General features: G+C 37.6%; 1 protein-coding gene and 1 pseudogene across 2 annotated transcripts; one reads left to right on the top strand and one right to left on the bottom strand.

The window, feature by feature from the left end:
• Positions 1-2692: 2692 nt before the first annotated feature.
• On the bottom strand, positions 2693-7783 carry LOC143559362 (ARF guanine-nucleotide exchange factor GNL2-like). The gene is made up of 3 exons (XM_077047957.1): positions 5920-7783; positions 5256-5362; positions 2693-5178 (listed from the first exon to the last, which is right to left on the bottom strand). Exons 1-3 carry the CDS (start codon positions 7605-7607, stop codon positions 2801-2803), a joined length of 4173 nt encoding a protein of 1390 aa, XP_076904072.1. The 5' UTR covers positions 7608-7783; the 3' UTR covers positions 2693-2800.
• Positions 7784-15921: 8138 nt separating this feature from the next.
• On the top strand, positions 15922-17868 carry LOC143559361 (ras-related protein Rab5-like; annotated as a pseudogene). Its single transcript, XR_013139927.1, has 6 exons — positions 15922-15963; positions 16635-16712; positions 16835-17002; positions 17079-17201; positions 17568-17661; positions 17768-17868. The product of XR_013139927.1 is annotated as a ras-related protein Rab5-like (transcript).
• Positions 17869-18380: the final 512 nt, after the last annotated feature.

Below are 18380 nucleotides of genomic sequence, written 5' to 3'. Positions count from 1 at the left end.
ATTCCATCTTGGAGCTTCAAACAATCTAGTTCTCGACGTTCCCGCTATGCGGGGATGTCATTCCCGTTTCCGCAAGCATGGCCCAGAAGATCCTTCTTGGTTTCAATTCCCTGCGGAAGCTAGGTATGTGAAGGGTTTTGCCTTGACACTGTACCCGCACTCGTCTTATAGTTACTTCCAAGGTATTCCTGGCTTCAATTCCCTGCGGGTGCTAAGTATGTGAAGGGTTTTGCCTTGACAATGTACCCGCACCCGTCTTATAGTTACTTGGTTGCCGAGGTATTCTTGGCTTCAATTCCCTGCAGGTGCTAAGTATGTGACGGGTTTTGCCTTAACACTGTACTCGCACCTGTCTTATAGTTACTTGGTTGCCAAGGTAAGGGGTATAATCCCGCTTACTTTTGAATCTTTTTGAATTTTTTTTTTGAATTTCGTTTTTGAAATTCGAAGAGTTGGTGAAAGGATAAGAACAGTCTGACCTGTTGAAGGGACGTCAGCGTGGTCTGACGGTTTCTTCTGACAGCTCCACGACGTGCAAGAAGTTATGGCGACGTGACAGTATATGGTCATTCCAGACGCTTTTTCGGGCGCGTGGCCGCGAAATTTATGGCACGCCTCTTTTCAACAGTTGTTGCCAGCTTGCTCTTTGCCACGTGTCATAGTTTCATTGCACCTGCGATTTCTCTCTCTTCCGCATTAAATTCATCGCATTAATTGCGATGAGTATATAAAGGGGGAGAGGGTGCATCTTAATCCACACATTCACTCTTCTTCTTCTAAGCGATTTCCGGCGAATACTCAAACTTTCTGTCGAGCATTCTCCTGAAATCACTTCTTTAGATCCAAAACATGTCTTCTACTCACGATTTTGAGGCTGCCGCAGAGGAATCTGACGTGCACGTCGAGATCCCGACGTCTACGTCTGATAAAGACGATAAGAGCACTGCTGGCGAATGCCAGTGTGCTCTTCCCACCGAGCTTTTTCAGTACATCGTCCGGAAGTTCATGCTCGAGCCGTTCGAGCCTGAGTTTCCGGAGCCACACCAGACGGTGTACGATGCCCCCAAGGGCAAAATAGGGGTGTATGCTGCATTCTTCGTGTATGGGAATCTCAGGTTCCCATTGACGAAGTTTGTATACCGTGTCTTGGAGAGGCACGGTGTGCATCTGACGGAGGTACACCCGATGGCGATCGCCAAGATCCGCCACTTTGAGTGTGTGTGCCTCATTCTGGGTGTGGAGCCCCACGTTGATCGGTTGATGACCTTCTACTCCTGGAGGTGCATTCAGGGGTGGTACACCTTGGTCAATCGGATCAAGGGTTTAAAGATCTGCGCTACCGAGCGCAGTCTTCGGTCGTGGAAGCGGGAGTTTTTCTATATCTCCGCTCGCGTCATCCCCCTTGCGATGACGTTTAAGAATGGGAGAGCACTCCCTGCCCTTCACGCCCTCAACTAACAGGAGGCGGAATGGTTCGCCAAGATCTCCCGGATCCAGACTCCGGTGTACCGCTTTGCGGAGTCCGGATGGTGATGCTCTTGAATGAAGAAACACTAAGTGACCCCGGGCAGATTACGGATAATCTGGGGGTTAAATAGATGTTTCCCACGAGGGGTTAGATCCGGCGAAAATGGTTCTTCTGATAACCTGCAAAACAGACACCGTGAGCTCGTCACTGAGAAGGGGGGGGGTACCTCCTTGTGACCACCCTCCGGCGTGAGAATCAGACTAGATTGCTCTTGAATATAAATGTATATTAATATCATGTTAGCTTGTCCTATACTCAATCCAAAACCCATTGGATATATATCAGGTAAAACACGTCAGGTATCTATCCAGCTAAAATAATGTACTGAACTTTTTTTTTAGAGCATTCAATTTCATATATTAAATAAATGGATCCATTCACAATAGAGAGGTGGATAAGTGGACAACAAGCTACGCCGCCACTCCCTTTATTTAATTGGACTAAAAAATGAACTTGTTGTGTGTTTAAATTTTGTTGTACTTTGGAGTTTAAACTTCCACATAATAATATGTAAAAAGAAGAGAAGAAAATGGGCCGGTTAGTTTTGGGCCAACATTTAACACAATTTTATGGCAAGTTAAGGACTCAAGGATGTCAAGCAGACAGAAAAGGTGTTCCTCGGCACTGGTAGCAGATTCGGTACTGGTACGTCATACAGTACCGCTATTTCCCAAAATTTGCTTGAAATACTGGTACCATACCGGTACCGAACCGAACATTTCGGTACCAGTACTAAATATATTTAAATATCAGAGATTGGGATTTTCGGGATCGGTACCGGTACCATCCCTAGTTTTTAGGGCCAGGGTGCACCCCGAGAGTAGTCCTTTATTGTATAAACATTTTGAGATGGAAATTCTCGACAATTTTTGTTTATCGGTCTACAATCATAAGGCTAATTCTTTCCCCGATTCACGACCGGGCTACAGTGTGTATACGACACTTGAATATTTGTCGAATCGTCACTTTGGATTTGTACATATTCTTGTGATGTTGTCATGACTTCCCAATGAGTCATCTCACCCTTGTTATTAAGACAAATACTAGATATCTAAGTTAATTAAGTTTTTTATGACTTGACTTACTTAGAGAGAAACAAACAATTGCTAGTTAGTATTTGTATAACTCGCGCCGACAATAATCGATTCATTGATTAATAGAAGTTATGTCTATGTAGTCGACTAGTCTGGAGTACGTGTTACGTTACAAGTTATACTTGTTACACGTATATCTTACGATACATAATCGTTCATAGTTCATACAATGTACATGTTAACCAACGGCATCAGGAAACAATTCATCTTTAAGCGAAGGAGCGATCCATTGTATTTGAATAAACGTAACCTCCCACAACTCGTTCCCTTCTTGATGAACCAAAACCTCTTTCTCCCGCATCATTGTAATCATCTTCGTCAACAAACGAGGAACAAGCTCTTTCATCTTTGACTCACCATAAACACCAAGTTCCGCTTTCATACACGAATCCATTCTTCTCAATATCCCCAACCAAAACGTCTTAAACCCCGTACTCTCCGTCAACAGCGTCAAAAACCTTAAATAAACATCCACCAAAAACTCCAATGCCAACCCTAATGTCCCCTCCATACTCCTGGTCTCTCTGTCAGCATTCTCTCTAGTGGAATATTCCAGCATCTTCTCGTGCAAATCATCCACCATTGCGAATATAACTAAATTAAAACAATTTATAACATTCCCCGGACCGAAACAAAGCTCTTCCGCGTTTATAAAACTTTTATGTAACGAAGTAACCGCATAGTTTCTCACCTCTTCCCGTCTCGCCAAACTCGTCTTCCTTAAAACCTCACCAAGTTTCAAAAACAAATTCATAGACACTAATGTAGTACTCATAGTATCATCAACAGAAGTCATACTATGACTCATATTCATCCGATCCACATACCCGTTTTTCGACCATTCGACAATAAACCTAACCGAATCCGCCATCAAATCCATCAACTTCACATTCTTATCCACCGGACTATTCCTCAACGCGACAAACCTAAACGCGCAATCAATAACATACTGATAATTCATAAGCGAAATACCCGTCCCCTTAGCCATTAAATTCATAAGCGCCTCAACTCGTCGCTCGTAAGTCTCCGCTTGCCGTCCAGTACTCGTTAACAAATGAAGAACCGTCTTCCACCCTAATTGCGATATCAAATTCCCCGAGTATTTATTCAATATCTTCGTCATCGACTTGATTATAAACTCGTTACACGTATCCAACACGTTATTATCCAACTTCCACATTAAGTTTATAGACTTAAACACTTGTTCTTCAGCCACCTTTTCATTAGTAGTTGAACCCAAAAGCTTTAATAATATCCTTATCAAAGCAACTATAGCCTTCTCCGCAAATGGGACAGGCGAAGCGAGTTGAAACTGAATAACATTAAGAAGATAGTCATTATAAATCGGCCAAAACATCGATAAGCGATGGACATTACACGACGCGATCGCTTGAATCAACTCCCAACAAAATTGTACTGTCTCTTCCTCCTCACTTGGTGTATTAAACTTTTGTCCCTTACCCGCGGCTGCGAAGATTAACGACCTCCCAAGGTTAAGCAACGGATCGATTGGTAACGACGAGCTTTTGCTAAATATGCTACCGATTTTACATTGTTGGATCACCTTTAAATTTTGTTCGAATTCGGTTATGCCAAGGTTTAAAGACTCCTCAACATTTTCCATTGAGAGACAATGGGAAATGATTGCCATTAAGTTGGAAGTGTTTATCCTTCCGCTGGTGTCGTGTACGGATTCAGATTCGGATCTTTTATGTTTCGTAGATGATCCGGTTTCGATTATGGTTTGTGGTAATAGTTGGAGTCTTTTGAGTTTAAGTAAACAGTCTATAATGTTTCTCCAGCCTCCTCTTATTGAGTCTTTGAAGTTATTCGCAACCGTAAACACCGCAAGTGTCGCCATTCGCGGTTTCAAGTCATGCCCGAACGAAAACAATGTTTCTTCGGCCGAGGGGTACGGGTTCAACAACGTCGTGAACTTGCAAAACGACGAAAGAAGCTCGTCGAGCGAGTCTTGTAACCCGTACTGGCATATTCGCGCTATAGCGAATAACCCCTCAATGCACTCGTGAATAATGTCTTCGTCCTCGGTGTGTTCGAATATTGCGGAAAGTGTCGCGACGGTGGGGCCCGCGATGGCCGCGAACATGTCGCGACCGATGTTGTCGTCGAATTCGCATAAAATATATGGGATTATTTTTTTGGACCGGTTTATGATCTGGACCCACCGGCTCGGGTTCATGTCAATAACGGCCCCGTTTTGACCGAATATTGTTATCGCTTTTGTCGAGATGGATTGGAAAAGTTCGGTCAAGATCTCTCTGGGGAGATCTTGACCGCCGTTGATGAGTCTATTGTTTCTAATAAACTCGTCTTCGGTCATTTTCTTTTTGACTTGTGGGTTGTGTTGGTCGGTGTTTAACATAATAACCGAGTAGCATAATACGAAGACCGCTTCTGAGTTCACGAATATTTCGGACGATTGTTGTTCGTAGAATCTTTCGGAAAATGCTTCTAATATTCTTTGAATCTTTTGGGATTCTCCCGGGAGTCGGAAGGTTTCTAGATAGGTTCGTAAACCTGTGTCTAGGACCAAACCTGTGAAAGATAGTAGTTTAGATATATGGATGTAAAGTAAAGTAAGAGTAACATTTGTAGTTAAAAAACAAACAAACCTGTGAACTCGAATGTGTCGGTGAACTCTTTGAGTACTTTAAGGTTGAACTCACTTGGGTCACCTAAGTAGTCACCAATCTTTGTTTTGTCTAGTCCCGGAGTGTACCTTAAAAACATAGAATATCAATTAGTGACAGAAATGATTTAAGGTTCGGTTACTATTATTATTATTATTATTTGAAAGTTTAAATATATTTTTTAATAAAGAAAATAAATTGTTAATATTCTATATCCAGTAGTGTTTATATCGAAATAGAAGACAAACGGGACAACTAAGAATTATGGTTGGTTTTATACATGTCTCTGCTCAAAACCAAACTCCAACAAAATTGTTTAACTTTTATTTTTAAAGTTTTATGGAATTTTTTTATACTTTTTTTAGGCTCAAATCAATTGTTAATCATTTAAGTTTTTTCAGACAAATAATAGGTGGAAAAAACAATTAGCTTTAAAAAAAAGTTTTTATAGACAAACATTTGAAGACGGTATATAAAATAAAAATCGACCCATAACCAAACCGAACACATACAGAAAAATATGAATTGAAAATCCGAAACCGAACAATATTTTAAAACCTAAAAACAGAAACCAAGGCCTTTTCAAAATCCAAAACTTCGATTTTCATTTAATATATGCCAAAAACCAAACCATTAACACCCCTACCTTAAAAACATAGCAAGTCCTTTCGGGTCAGGTGGGTCCGGTATCAATTTCGATATCTTCAAATAATCCAACCCTTTTTTCTCGTCTCGATTAAAATGGCTCCCCGCAATCATCAACTTCCGCTTTTGCACCTTTCGAATTCGCACCGCTTTAATCCATTCTCCATAATTCGAATCTTTATCAACAATTTCCTCCCAAAACGGTTTATACTCCGTTCTCTCAACAGGGTACGCCCCTTTAGGGCTTGAATGGTTTTGTTTATCAACATTATCCGCAATGTTGTGAATCAAAACCATGAGCCCTTCAAAAGCTTGCAATTGTAAGCTGGTGGCGGTGACACTGGCCCCCGGTGCACCGCCGCCAGATAAAAATGCATGCTTGCATAGATTTTTCCCAATATCTTCAAACACATTGTAAGATAAAGGATCACAATCATAATTAATATACACTTCTATTAAGAATGTGGGTTGTCTACAAAATGTTATAATCCCTTCAAGTGTTAATTCTTGTAACGAAATCGAATAACCTTGAACGGTTAGCGTCTTGACCAACACGAATAAGAAGAATGCTTCGAGTTGTAATCGAATAGATTCGCGATGGAAGTAGTATATGTTCCAAACCGTGCTACAAATCATTGATAAAACTAACGGGTTCGATGTAGCTGTCCCGTAATGGATCAAATGATGAAAAAGATCGTCTTGAACCATTCGGAGAAGCTTTTTATGTCGTCCGATGCTATCTCCGCTTAATTCAAGAGCGGAGTTTATTAAAACGAGCGCGAAAACTTGAACGTCTTCATCCGCGGTTAATGCGGGCGAGCCTTCGGTTTCCGTGATCCCGACTACGTTTAATAAAGTACAAAGAAAAAAAAATATGTCAACCGCGCATTGAATCCCGTACCCGGATTCGTCGACGGAGTCCTCATTATCGGACTCTGAATTCTCCCAGGCTTCGATCTCGTGGAGCCGGGAGAATACAATTTGAATAATATCGTGCATTGTGTGACGCGCGGTCCGTTGTAACAAATCGCCTTGGTGGGCCGACTGCTGGACCACCTGGAAACATGTGTTAACGACTGTGCACACTGCATGGTCGTTAAGCATGACGGAGGCCGGGTGACGCATCACCGCGGCCAACACTTGTAAAATTTTCATCATAACCGCCCCTTCTGTCACCGAGTGTGTCTTTTCCAGACGGCACCCGGTGACAGCCATGACCACATTGGCCATTACCTCGCGGGCCCCAGGCGTCCTTTTGTCAAACATGTTGAGTTTCATTATTTTTAAAACTGATGAGAGGGCCACAGCGGTGGCCCCCGTGGGGACACCGTCAGACGATATAACATCCAAAAAGGGTGAGATATAGATTGACGGGTCGACCTGTTTCCATGGTTGTCGGTTAGTAAAAATAAGCGCTCTTAACGATTTTAACGATTGGGGTATAGCGGAATCTAACGCATCGTCTTGATAATAATGGGAGGCCGAGTCGGTTCTTCGACGTATAACCGCGAGAACCGCCCCTACCTCGGTGTTTAACATGCATGAGAGGCCTAAATCTTTGCTTCTTTTAATCCTACTCGTTTTCTCGTCATCGTCGTCGTCATATTCATCTTCTTCGTCATCTTCTTCGTCCTCTTCGTCCCCGGGATCTTCCTCAGGATCCTCTTCTGGATCATATCTTTTATTCATTTGGTTTAGTAACCTAAATGGCCTATGCAGTTTATACAAGTTACAATAATGTGTTAGAGCAAAGGTAGTTTAGTAATTTGTTGTTGAGTATGAAACAAAGACATATGATATTGTTGTGGTGTGTGGAGGTAAACAAGAGGCTAAACCGAATAATAGTACCTAAAATTTCTCTTTTATGTCTTTGTTTTCAATGGTTATAAACTATATTTAGAATGTTTCTATTATCAATCTTTCACATGTGCATATTAATCTCGGGGTGTCAGTTATGTCGGGTTGATGGAATAAAAGAATTCAAATAGATGGATTGACAAATTGGTTAAGTGAACTCAAACACGAAGCGTATACGTGTTTGTGTGAAACCACTCGCAAGTTGGACTTTGATTGTTAGAAACAAAATTTAAAACGAGCTGAACTCAAGTTTTTGTAAATTAAACATATCTAGCTCTCGACTCGTTGTCAGCGGGTCGTATTATTAAAAGGCAAATTGGATTATAATAATCTCAACTTTCACATATTGGCCGGCGGTGAGTCTAGATTCAAATGTAATTTCTGACAATCCCAACTTTTAATATATTTATTTACAACAGTCTCTAGCTAACAGATGTTTAACACCGTTAGTTTTTGATGAGCTAGACGGCTGAAGTGTCTATATGGATCCACTTATATGTAAATACATGATGCCGAATCTAAAATATTAAATGCATTTACGCAATTACACATAAGCAGCACTATATAGACACATCACCCTTTCGGCTCATCAAAATCTAACGGTGTTAAGCATATGTTATACATGGCCTGTTGTAGGTAAATATATTAAAAAGTTGTGATTGTCATAAATTAAAATTGAAGTTGGGCTCACTGTCAGCTAGGGATGAGATGGGTGCTGTATTCGTGCCCAAAAGTATCCATACCAAGAATCAGTAAAGTAAATCTGGATACCGTACCGAATTTTAATGTACGGGTACCGTTACATGTACTTTAGGTACGATAGGGATAAGCTTGGGACGGTACCGGTATCAACCGATACCGATCCTAAAATTTGAAAATATATAATAACGGTATTTCATGCAAAAATTCGGGAAATCCCCGTATAATACTGAACCGGTACCAAAAACTCAAAACTTGGTACTAATTCGGTACCGGTACAGGTACGATACCCTACCAAATCGAAACCTTCTCGAACATCATTTATTCAACACTAATTGAATTCAAACAATTAATCTTAAAACACCAAACAAAAGTTTTATAAACTCTTTACTATATGTCTTGTAAAATTCAAATCAAAATCCACCATCCATAATTCCATATATTCACACTACATAAATCAATAAAAATATATATATAAGAATAAAAAGAATTTATAATCTATAAATATATAACCATCCAAACTAATGAACAAGATAAGTGATTGCAAGTGCCACAACTAGAAGAATATAAGCCACCCCTTGATCGATCGCCAAACCATCGTTCGCAGGAACCGGAGTGGGAGAAGGAGCGAATTCTTGAGCTTGTGTTACATTAAACATAGCCATGAACATGTAAGCAATGAAAGCAACAACAAGTGATCTTGAACTCATCATTTTGTAATGAATTTTAACAAATATTTGATGGTGGAATGTGTATAAATAATGGGTTGATGATTTGAGATGTTATGAGTTTGTATAAATAATAATGAGAATGAGAATATATATATGTATCATTATATATATATGAAGTAAAGTGGAAGGTACGCGTAAATATAAGGAGTGTTATTATGTTGACTGGCTGGCTGCCAACGTGTTGACTTGACTCGTTTATCACGCCAAAGGAATACTAGTTGCTACTTGCTTGGAAATTATATTATTATTATTATTATTATTATTATTATTATTATTGTTTTAGAATTTTAATATTATAAGTTTATCATATTAGAAAAAAATATTTTGGTTTTTATTAATTCTAGCTATTATCTTTTGATTGTTGTTGGTTATGAATAATGACTTGGCTGCTAACGGTCTCATCTTTTAACGTATTTGTTTCTAATGTTATGCGACTAACGATATCCTAACATCGCTAGAAAAACATTTTTTTCCCGGAAAACTCACATTTTTTTTTCCGGAAAACTCAACATTTTCGGCACAGACATATTTGTATTTGCCTTCGATCGGACCTTTTGGAACCTTTTTCTAGTAAGAGCCTCAATTATTGAGGTTGTCGGAACGATATAATTATTGCCGGAATCGGTTGGTGGTGCTCAAGTGGCGGTGGTTGGTTGGTGGTGAGTCAGTTGATGGTGGCGGTGGTGTTTAGGTGGTGTTCATGTTGAGTTTTTAGACAAAAAGTATTATTTTTCCGGTCATAAACGTTTTTCTGATGACCTACACGTAACGGCTTTAGGATTCTGTTAGTCGCGGACCATTGAGAACATATACATTAAAACATGAGACCGTTAGCAATCAATTCATTAATTAAGACCGACAACAACCAAAAGATAATAGTTGAGATTTATAAAAACCAATATAACAATAAAAAAAATTATTTCCACATATGGTATCTATGAAATGGAATCAGATACTTATTTTTTTTTTCTTTTTTTGAACGGCAAATTATGATCACTCACGGACCACTGGAGTATCATCGTGTCACGAGCAGATACTTATACCTAAGATAAATTTATATTATGGCATAATTTATGCTTGAAAGTAATCACTATTTTTAAGTCTTGGTCATTTCGATATATTATTCTCTTTTTTATTTATGTCACGTGAATTATTTAGAGGTGCCTCTAATCATACTCAGTGAGTTATGTTGTTGATCATGGGTTTTATTTGTGTTGGGTTTTGAAATGGGTCAATGGGTTGAGATTTCAAAACCCATTTTAAAATCTCTCACCAAAAAATTCAAAAAGAATAATTAAAAAATTATAACTCGAAATATAAATCAAAAACTTAAAAAGTAAAAACACCAAAAAGTTTCCTCCTTTTTTCTCGTTCCATAAAAAAAAAACAAGCTTGAGAAATGTCAACTCGTTGTGACCCGTTTCAATCATTTTCTTTTTTTAGTTTGACTCATTTTGACTCATCTTATACATTTTAATACAACCCATTGGTCAAAATTAACACTCCTAGTTATAATCTAAGACCCTCCGATATGGGGCGCAGAAAGGAGGGATGGCGGGCGCCCTTGGGCGCGGAACACCGCCAAGGGGCGCGGAAGGTGTGGGGCGCCGTTCCTCCGATCAACCCAACGTCGGGCGGGCTTGTGAATTCAGGTGGGCCCCATCCTCTTCAACGGCTCTCTCTCTCTCTCAAACACACATACATATGTATGTATGTGTGTGTGTGTGTGTATATATATATATATTGGATGGGGCTTGGATGGACCCCCTTACTATAGCGGAGCATTATTGGATGGGGCTTCGATACCCTTCGGTACTTACGTGACGCTAACGTGGCACGGTGGAAGGGCTTTGAACCCTCTCACCATAGAGGATGGTGAAGAGGTAGGTCCCAGCAAAGCCCAGTTGAACCCGCAGGACTCACCTTGAAGAGAGACGTCTGCGCATAAACCAACTGGATCCGCAGGACCCACCATGCTCAGAGACGTGACGTCCTTACGCGCAGTACGCAAGCTGTTCCCGCAGGAAATGCCTCCCAATGGTGAAGTACTCCGCCTGTTCCCGCAGCTGCGGATACAAGCCATCAGGGAAGGCCACCTGCGCAGCAAGGCTACACGCACAATGCACTTAGCTCTCAATAATCCAGTTGTCACCTGAAGGAATGAGCAAAGCCGGGAACAATCCCGCACAAAGGCGGGAGGGGGAATACTCCCGCCCAAATGAGCTAGTCCGTACGATACTGGAGGATCTTTTGTACTGTACCTGACGAGGTATGGGCAAAAGATCTGACCAGAGATACGACAGCTCATTGACAACAGTATGGCGAGCAGCATGCTCTTGTACTGTATGTCACTATTAGCCGCTACCTACTCACCAACTCCTGTCATACCACGTGCATAGCCTGCAGTTGGTGGAAAAGGAATAGTACACAGCAGGCCTGGTCATTGTCAGCCGCTGCCTACCCACCAACTGCCAGCATGGCACGTGCGTAGGCCACAGTTGGTAGAACAGGAATACTATTCAGCCGGCTATACCCTCTTGGAAACCTACCTTCGGCTATAAATACCCCAAATGGTATGATCATCTAATCTAATCTTGTATCTTACATCTTATACCTGATATCTGCTCTAGCAATATCTTAATATACACTTATATTCAAGAGCAATCTAGTCTGATTCTCACGCCGGAGGGTGGTCACAAGGAGGAGCCCCCCCCCCCCTTCTCAGTGACGAGCTCACGGTGTCTGTTTTGCAGGTTATCAGAAGAACCATCTTTGCCGGATCTAACCCCTCGTGGGAAACATCTATTTAACCCCCAGATTATCCGTAATCTGCCCGGGGTCGATTAGTGTTTCTTCAAATGGCCTAATAGTTGCATTCATAAAATATCAAATTATAGCAGCCTTCACTTGGGCCCACAACTACATGGGACAAACTATCGTACTATTGAAGTCGAAACAGCCTTAAATGAACTTTTCCTGGCCCGAAAAACGTTTAGCCCAAAAGGTCCAAGAGATTACAATAAAAATTAAAGGCTGTGCAAGGAACCAAAAAGCCCGATACAAAACCGATAAATTCAAATTGAAACAAAAACTGATTGGTTTTATGTTTTTGTAAAATCGAACCTATTTCTTGATTTTTATTTTTTATTTTAAGTAATTTATAAGAATTATGACTCAAACGTTTTTTTTTGCCAAATGTATAATAATCAATTAGATAATAATTAACAAAATTATTTATATATAAATTCGTTATTTTCGGCCAACTTTTTATTTCGGCCTAAAAATTTTCAAGTTCAAATGTCAAAAACCGAAACCCGAATCATAACAAAAACCGAAAAACCAAAACCAAACCTGAACGGTCTCAAAAATCCAAAATCCGAAGTTTCGCTTTGGCTTTAGGCCAAAACCGACCCAAACCGAACCACGCGCACCCCTAGTTGATTAATGTTATTGTAGTTGCTTATATTTAATTACTTGGCATAAATGACACTTCTTATTTATTCCTTAGAATCTAGGAAGATTTTTGGTTCTGTCTTGCTCACCTCTATTTGATATGAACATTCACACTTGAGCCTCCATCTCTATCTATATTTATACACTATCATCGAAATATAGAGAGTTGAATATAAGCCTCTAAATGTAGAGGTGCACGAGAGGTGCATTAGTTATTCATAAATTTTCTTGATTGTAACATAATCTTTATATTCGCCGACATGTAACATGTCTAACCATGTTACTTCGGCCTGCTCACTTCTTAGAAAATATGGTTTATGCGAAACAAAATTCGAAATAAAATTGTCGCGTTTTTATACAAGTCATCCGAATATATAAAACTGAAACAACATGAAAATAATATACTTTAATCTAAAGCTTAGGTTCACATACCATTTGATTCATAATACATAGAAATCAAATTGCATACCAGAGTACTAAAGAAACTAAATATGTTACATATTACTTAGTGACGGTAACTCGACTAGCATGGCCACCCCAAACATACTCTTTGCGATGATTTCTGCAACGAAACGAGCCTGGATGGTTTGTTGGAGAGCACACACACAGCCTCATCGTCCCTTGAGTTTCACGAGCATGTTCCACCACCACGGTTCGTGGTGGTGGGGAAATGAACAACCTTGTTTTCATAAGATTCTCCACACCAGAATAACAAGAGGTTTGATAACACATTTTGTCCTCCTTACAACTTTTAAGAAAAGAATATATTGGTTATCTTGGTATATATATATATATATACCATATCAATGAGATAACTTTAGAACAAATTCTTTCTAAGGAATTGCTTTATGATCATGAAAAAGTTAGTGTTTTTTTCTATATGACAATATTTGTGACAAATGTGAGTCATAGACACCTCACTTGGCCAAACCTTTTGCCTCACAAAAAGTGTGGCAGCCCACATGAGTCCATAGATTAATCAGGTGTCATGAGCCTAATACTTGCTTGGTCATTATTATCTTAAGCATACAAGTCACAAGATTATAAAGATATAGTCATGCCTAAAGTACATGTTAATTGATAATTAGTGGTGATCCAGAATATTTTTATTAGGTCACAATTTTTCGGTATTCGTATGTCTATGAAACTAAATTTTTACCGGTCAGGTAGTTCGAAAATTTTTTTCTGGATTGAACGATGCCATTAATTGAAATATTTTATGCTTTTGAGCGTATATACCACACATGACGTTTGGATTTGATTTGGTTCGTATCACCTTTTTAAGGTGATTTCAGTTTAACTTTAGTTATTTAAAAGATTTTTCTTATGACGACCATAAAACTGTGTTTGGAAGAAGGTATTGTTAGCAAACTTCGACTATTAAATTAATACAACGAGTTGTTAACTCAACTGGTTTTGTCTTATACCTCTATACTAGAGATCCGAGGTTTGGAACATGTCCCCGATACGCAAAACTATTAATTGTTTGTTGTTTGTAGTAGAGTTTGATCGATCCGATGTCTTTTCCTTAAAAGGGTAGCATGGTTACCTATACAATAAAATGCATTGTGTTATTTTCGTCACAAAGATAGATTATATGAGTAAATGTCCAAAAACGTACGTAGGTTTTCTCAACTATATAGGGTAATGTATGAAAATAAAAATAAAAAGTGCAGAATAACTTGATCTGATATCCAAAAGATGAGTTTGGTCGTATTAAAGTCATGTTAAATTAAGTATTAGAAACGTCGTGAATCATAATTCATCAAAATGACGGGTAGATGTGGTAAGACAACAAGTCGTACAAATTAGGCAACAAGTTAGGTGAAAACGGCTAATTTTTGTGGTTTATGCCGAGTTAATACCAAAACTCTTTTTGGCTTGTTATAAACATTTTAAGTGCTAAATACACTTACAAATGCTATTTTTACTTGGTCACTTGACAAATTACATCAATGGTGTGTGTTTTAAGTTGCATCTATGTGCTCTCTTTGTATACTTTGCATGTATTATAAATTTACAATATTGTCAAGAATATAATGTTTGGCATGCATAAAAAATGGCCCATATTCTAATATAATTATGTGTGAGTGGGAATATGATGCTTTCTTTATATGATTGATGAGGATTCATGTTTGTGTGTGGGGGTACTATTCCTATTCTTGGTCATATGTCAGTAGGATTAGTTACAAAAAATTTTAAATTTAAAGAAAATATATATTAAAATATATAAAAGTTACTTTTTTATACCTTTTACATAATAAACCAAATCATCCTAACATCATTGCTTTCTATAATCATATATGTAAAATTTCTATTTTTATTGGTAAAATGAGCTTTTATATCAGTCAAAATATAAGTGATGGTAAGACTTTTTTACTTTTGCTTTTATTATTGTTTTATTTGTTCATCATCTTAAGAAATCATCTTTTATGAAAGCCGACCCGAGAAAACTTGAACTGGAACTGACCCCACTTGACTCGAAAACCCAAACCCTAAAAAGGACTAACCCAAGCCAAGTAATTTGGATTGGTTCTTGGGTCTTATTTCTAGGTTTCGGGTCAGCCTGAATAAACCTTTTTGTTTAAAACCTGATATTATTAGTAGGTTCAATGGACTTCGATAATGTTATATTATGTTAATTGATTATGATTTTTGAAGTTGATATAATGATATCATAACAAGTATGATATGGTATATTCTATTTGATCGATTAATAGGTTCAATCAAATTCGATTATGGTATATTCAGTTTAATGAGTTTGGAATAAATGATTTTTGACTGCTTTAATTATCAATTAGTAAGTTCAATCGAGTTTGTTAATGGTATAATTTGTCTAATCGATTATAATATCATGACCATAAATCTAAGTGTTTTTTCTATTAACCAAGTTTTTTTTTATCATTTTCTATTTTGACCCGAAAAACCCTGCGTCCAGAACTATCATGAGAGATTTGATTTGAGCTTCGGATTTAGATTTAAAACGTTGAAACCAAAAAAAACCCACCCTAACTAAACCCAAAGAACCCCATTTGAAAACTACATAATAATAAAAATAAATAAATTAAAAAGCATTTAAAAATTCATAAACATGTATCAATCAGCCATGGTGGAGGATTGTGTACGTTGATGAATCTGATATTAAAACAAAACAGAAGCTTAAAACGACCAACTCACTAGTCAAGTTTTAAAGTTTTAATAATCCAAGAACCTTAACATTATATTAATCCTCCTACATTATCCACTTGTTCAACATCATTTTAACAATGGCTGGAGGCAAGAGTAACAACATACAAGCAAAGCTAGTAAGTATGAAACTTTTAAGTTTATTATATTAGAGGTGTATATATGCACGAAACCAAAATAAACGTTTCAAACTAAAAAACTGACGGTTTAGTTTTAAGTTTTTGTAAAAACTGAATTTACTGTTCGGTATTGGTTTTGCATGTGATAAAAGCCAAATATAGAATCAAATTGATTTTATATATTTTTTATTTTCTTTTTTAAGTAATTTATAAAAATTCAATAAATATGTAGCTCAAGTATTTTAGACCAAATATATAATAATCAATTAGTTATTTAGTTATTAATTAAAAAAATAATTGAGGCCCAATTTCATTATTTTTGGACCATAAACTTTTTAGGCCCAAAATTTCCAAGCTCAGATAGCAAAACCGAAACCGAATACAAAAATGGAAGTTTCAGTTATCGGTTTTCTTTTTTTAATTGTAAGTAATTTATATAAACTTAATAATTATGTAAACTCAAATATTTTAGCCAGAATTATAATATTCAGTTAGCTATTAATTAACAAAATAAATTAAGCCCAAACTCATTATTTTGGTCCAAAAAAAATTTTCCTAACCCAAAATTTTCAAGTTCAAACGATAAAACTGTCCCGTTTTCAAAGATTCATAAACTGAAGTTTCGGTTTTAAGATCATTAATCTGAAAACTGAAATCTCCATGATTTTCAGGTAATCCTTGGAGACATGGGAACCGGGAAAACAAGTATGGTATTAAGATTTGTAAAAGGCCAATACTATGATTACCAGGTTCATTTCCATGATTTCATGATATTATCACCATGAAATTCTTTTACTACTTTAAGCATCATTATTAGTAGTTTATTAAAATCATTATAATATTATTACTAGAAACTTGTTAACTAATGCAGGAGTCCACAATAGGAGCTGCATTCTTTACACAAATAGTATCAATAAACAAAACTAGTGTAAAGTTTGATATGTGGGACACTGCGGGACAATAACGGTATCATAGTTTAGCTCCTATGTACTATCGTGGTGCGGCTGCAGCCATTGTTGTGTATGACATCACCAACATGGTAATAAGTTTGTAGATTTTGTAGCTTTTGGTTCAAATGATCCATAAATTGAAGAACTTATGATTTTTGGTTGTAGGTTTCGTTTTAACGAGCCAAGAAATGGATTGATGAACTATGAAAACAAGGTAGCCCAAATTTGGTCATGGTTTTGGTGGCGAATAAAGCGGATTTAAAGACTAAAAGAGAGGTTGAAATTGAGGTGTGCAAGTGTGTGTATATATATATATACATAGACAGGATCATGAGAGAACTCATACTACAAATATACAATGTATGACACCTCACCCGGTAGGCCTGAATTTTCTTTAATTTATGTACATTTTTACGAAAAAAAAAATATGTATTTTTAATATGTAATTGTTTAAGCCCAACAAAAAGCCCTTTTACTTAAGGCCCAATAAAATTTTCGTCTTCAGCCCAAAAAAATTTAACAATTCTCGGAGACAGGCATGATTAGAACTACGTATGATATACTGCATATATGTAGTACGGAGTTCCTTATTCTCACGAATAAGAGTTTTCTCAATATCTCTCGGTATGCATATATGTTTCATCGTTTTTGTAGGAAGGGAAGCAATATGCTAAAGAAAACACGTTGCAATATTTCGAGACTTCTGCTAAAACAGCAGAAAACATACAAGAACTCTTCTATGAAATAGGCAATCAACTTGCATTTCTATATATTGTTATATAAACCACTTCATTTTTATTATGATTAATTTACTTTTAACATATTAATGATGTCCCAAGTTACATGTTTTGCAGCAAAGAGAGTAGCACAAGTTGATCCTTCAACAATGAATGGAATAAAACTACAAACATCAACTCAAGGAAATGAGCAAAGTTCATTTTGCTGCACCTCGTGAAATATCGTATAGGCGCATAAATAATCTTTGACATGAGCGATTGGAATATGTTTTATAATGTTAAAATGAGTGGGAACATGTATATATTTTTATAAACTTCTCTCATACAGACGTAAAAAAATCTTTTACTTTGAAAACTGTTATACAATGAAATAGCAAACAAGAAGAAGAAACCACGAACCATCGCCTCGGATCACATTTCTTCTCTCTCATCATCGCCAGAGTATTCCCTTGTATTCGGCTTAGATGGTGAACTGTCTGTTGTTGTAGTCGTCGTCATCTCAAATGGAGTATCGGTTTCGTGTGCATAAAGTGGATTGGAAATGTAAACCAATGAAAAGTTGTTATCGGTGGTGGTGGTGGTGGTGGTGTCAGTTGTGGCATTAGGAGTTCTAACACGTGAGCGATGATGGCGCGAAATGAAAGGAAAATGGTAGAGCTCAACTAAGAGAAGTAAAACTAAGACCCAAATGATGGCAAGACTTACCACTAGAACCACAGTTAACCACATT

Source organism: Bidens hawaiensis, unplaced genomic scaffold (assembly GCF_021521415.1).
Source record: "Bidens hawaiensis isolate Kalapana, Puna unplaced genomic scaffold, B.hawaiensis_p1.1 tig00019814_1, whole genome shotgun sequence".
NCBI lineage: Eukaryota > Viridiplantae > Streptophyta > Magnoliopsida > Asterales > Asteraceae > Bidens > Bidens hawaiensis.
The sequence above is the reverse complement of the archived record's forward strand: the minus strand, read 5'-3'. Positions and strand labels throughout refer to the sequence as shown.

Excerpts from the sequence above, each read along its gene's own strand:
- LOC143559362 (XM_077047957.1), bottom strand. The coding sequence starts at position 7,607 with ATGAATAAAAGATATGATCCAGAAGAGGATCCTGAGGAAGATCCCGGG. Across the intron at positions 5,363-5,919 it reads GGACTTGCTATGTTTTTAAG|GTACACTCCGGGACTAGACA; the intron begins GTAGGGGTGTTA and ends TATGTTTTTAAG. Across the intron at positions 5,179-5,255 it reads CGACACATTCGAGTTCACAG|GTTTGGTCCTAGACACAGGT; the intron begins GTTTGTTTGTTT and ends TATCTTTCACAG.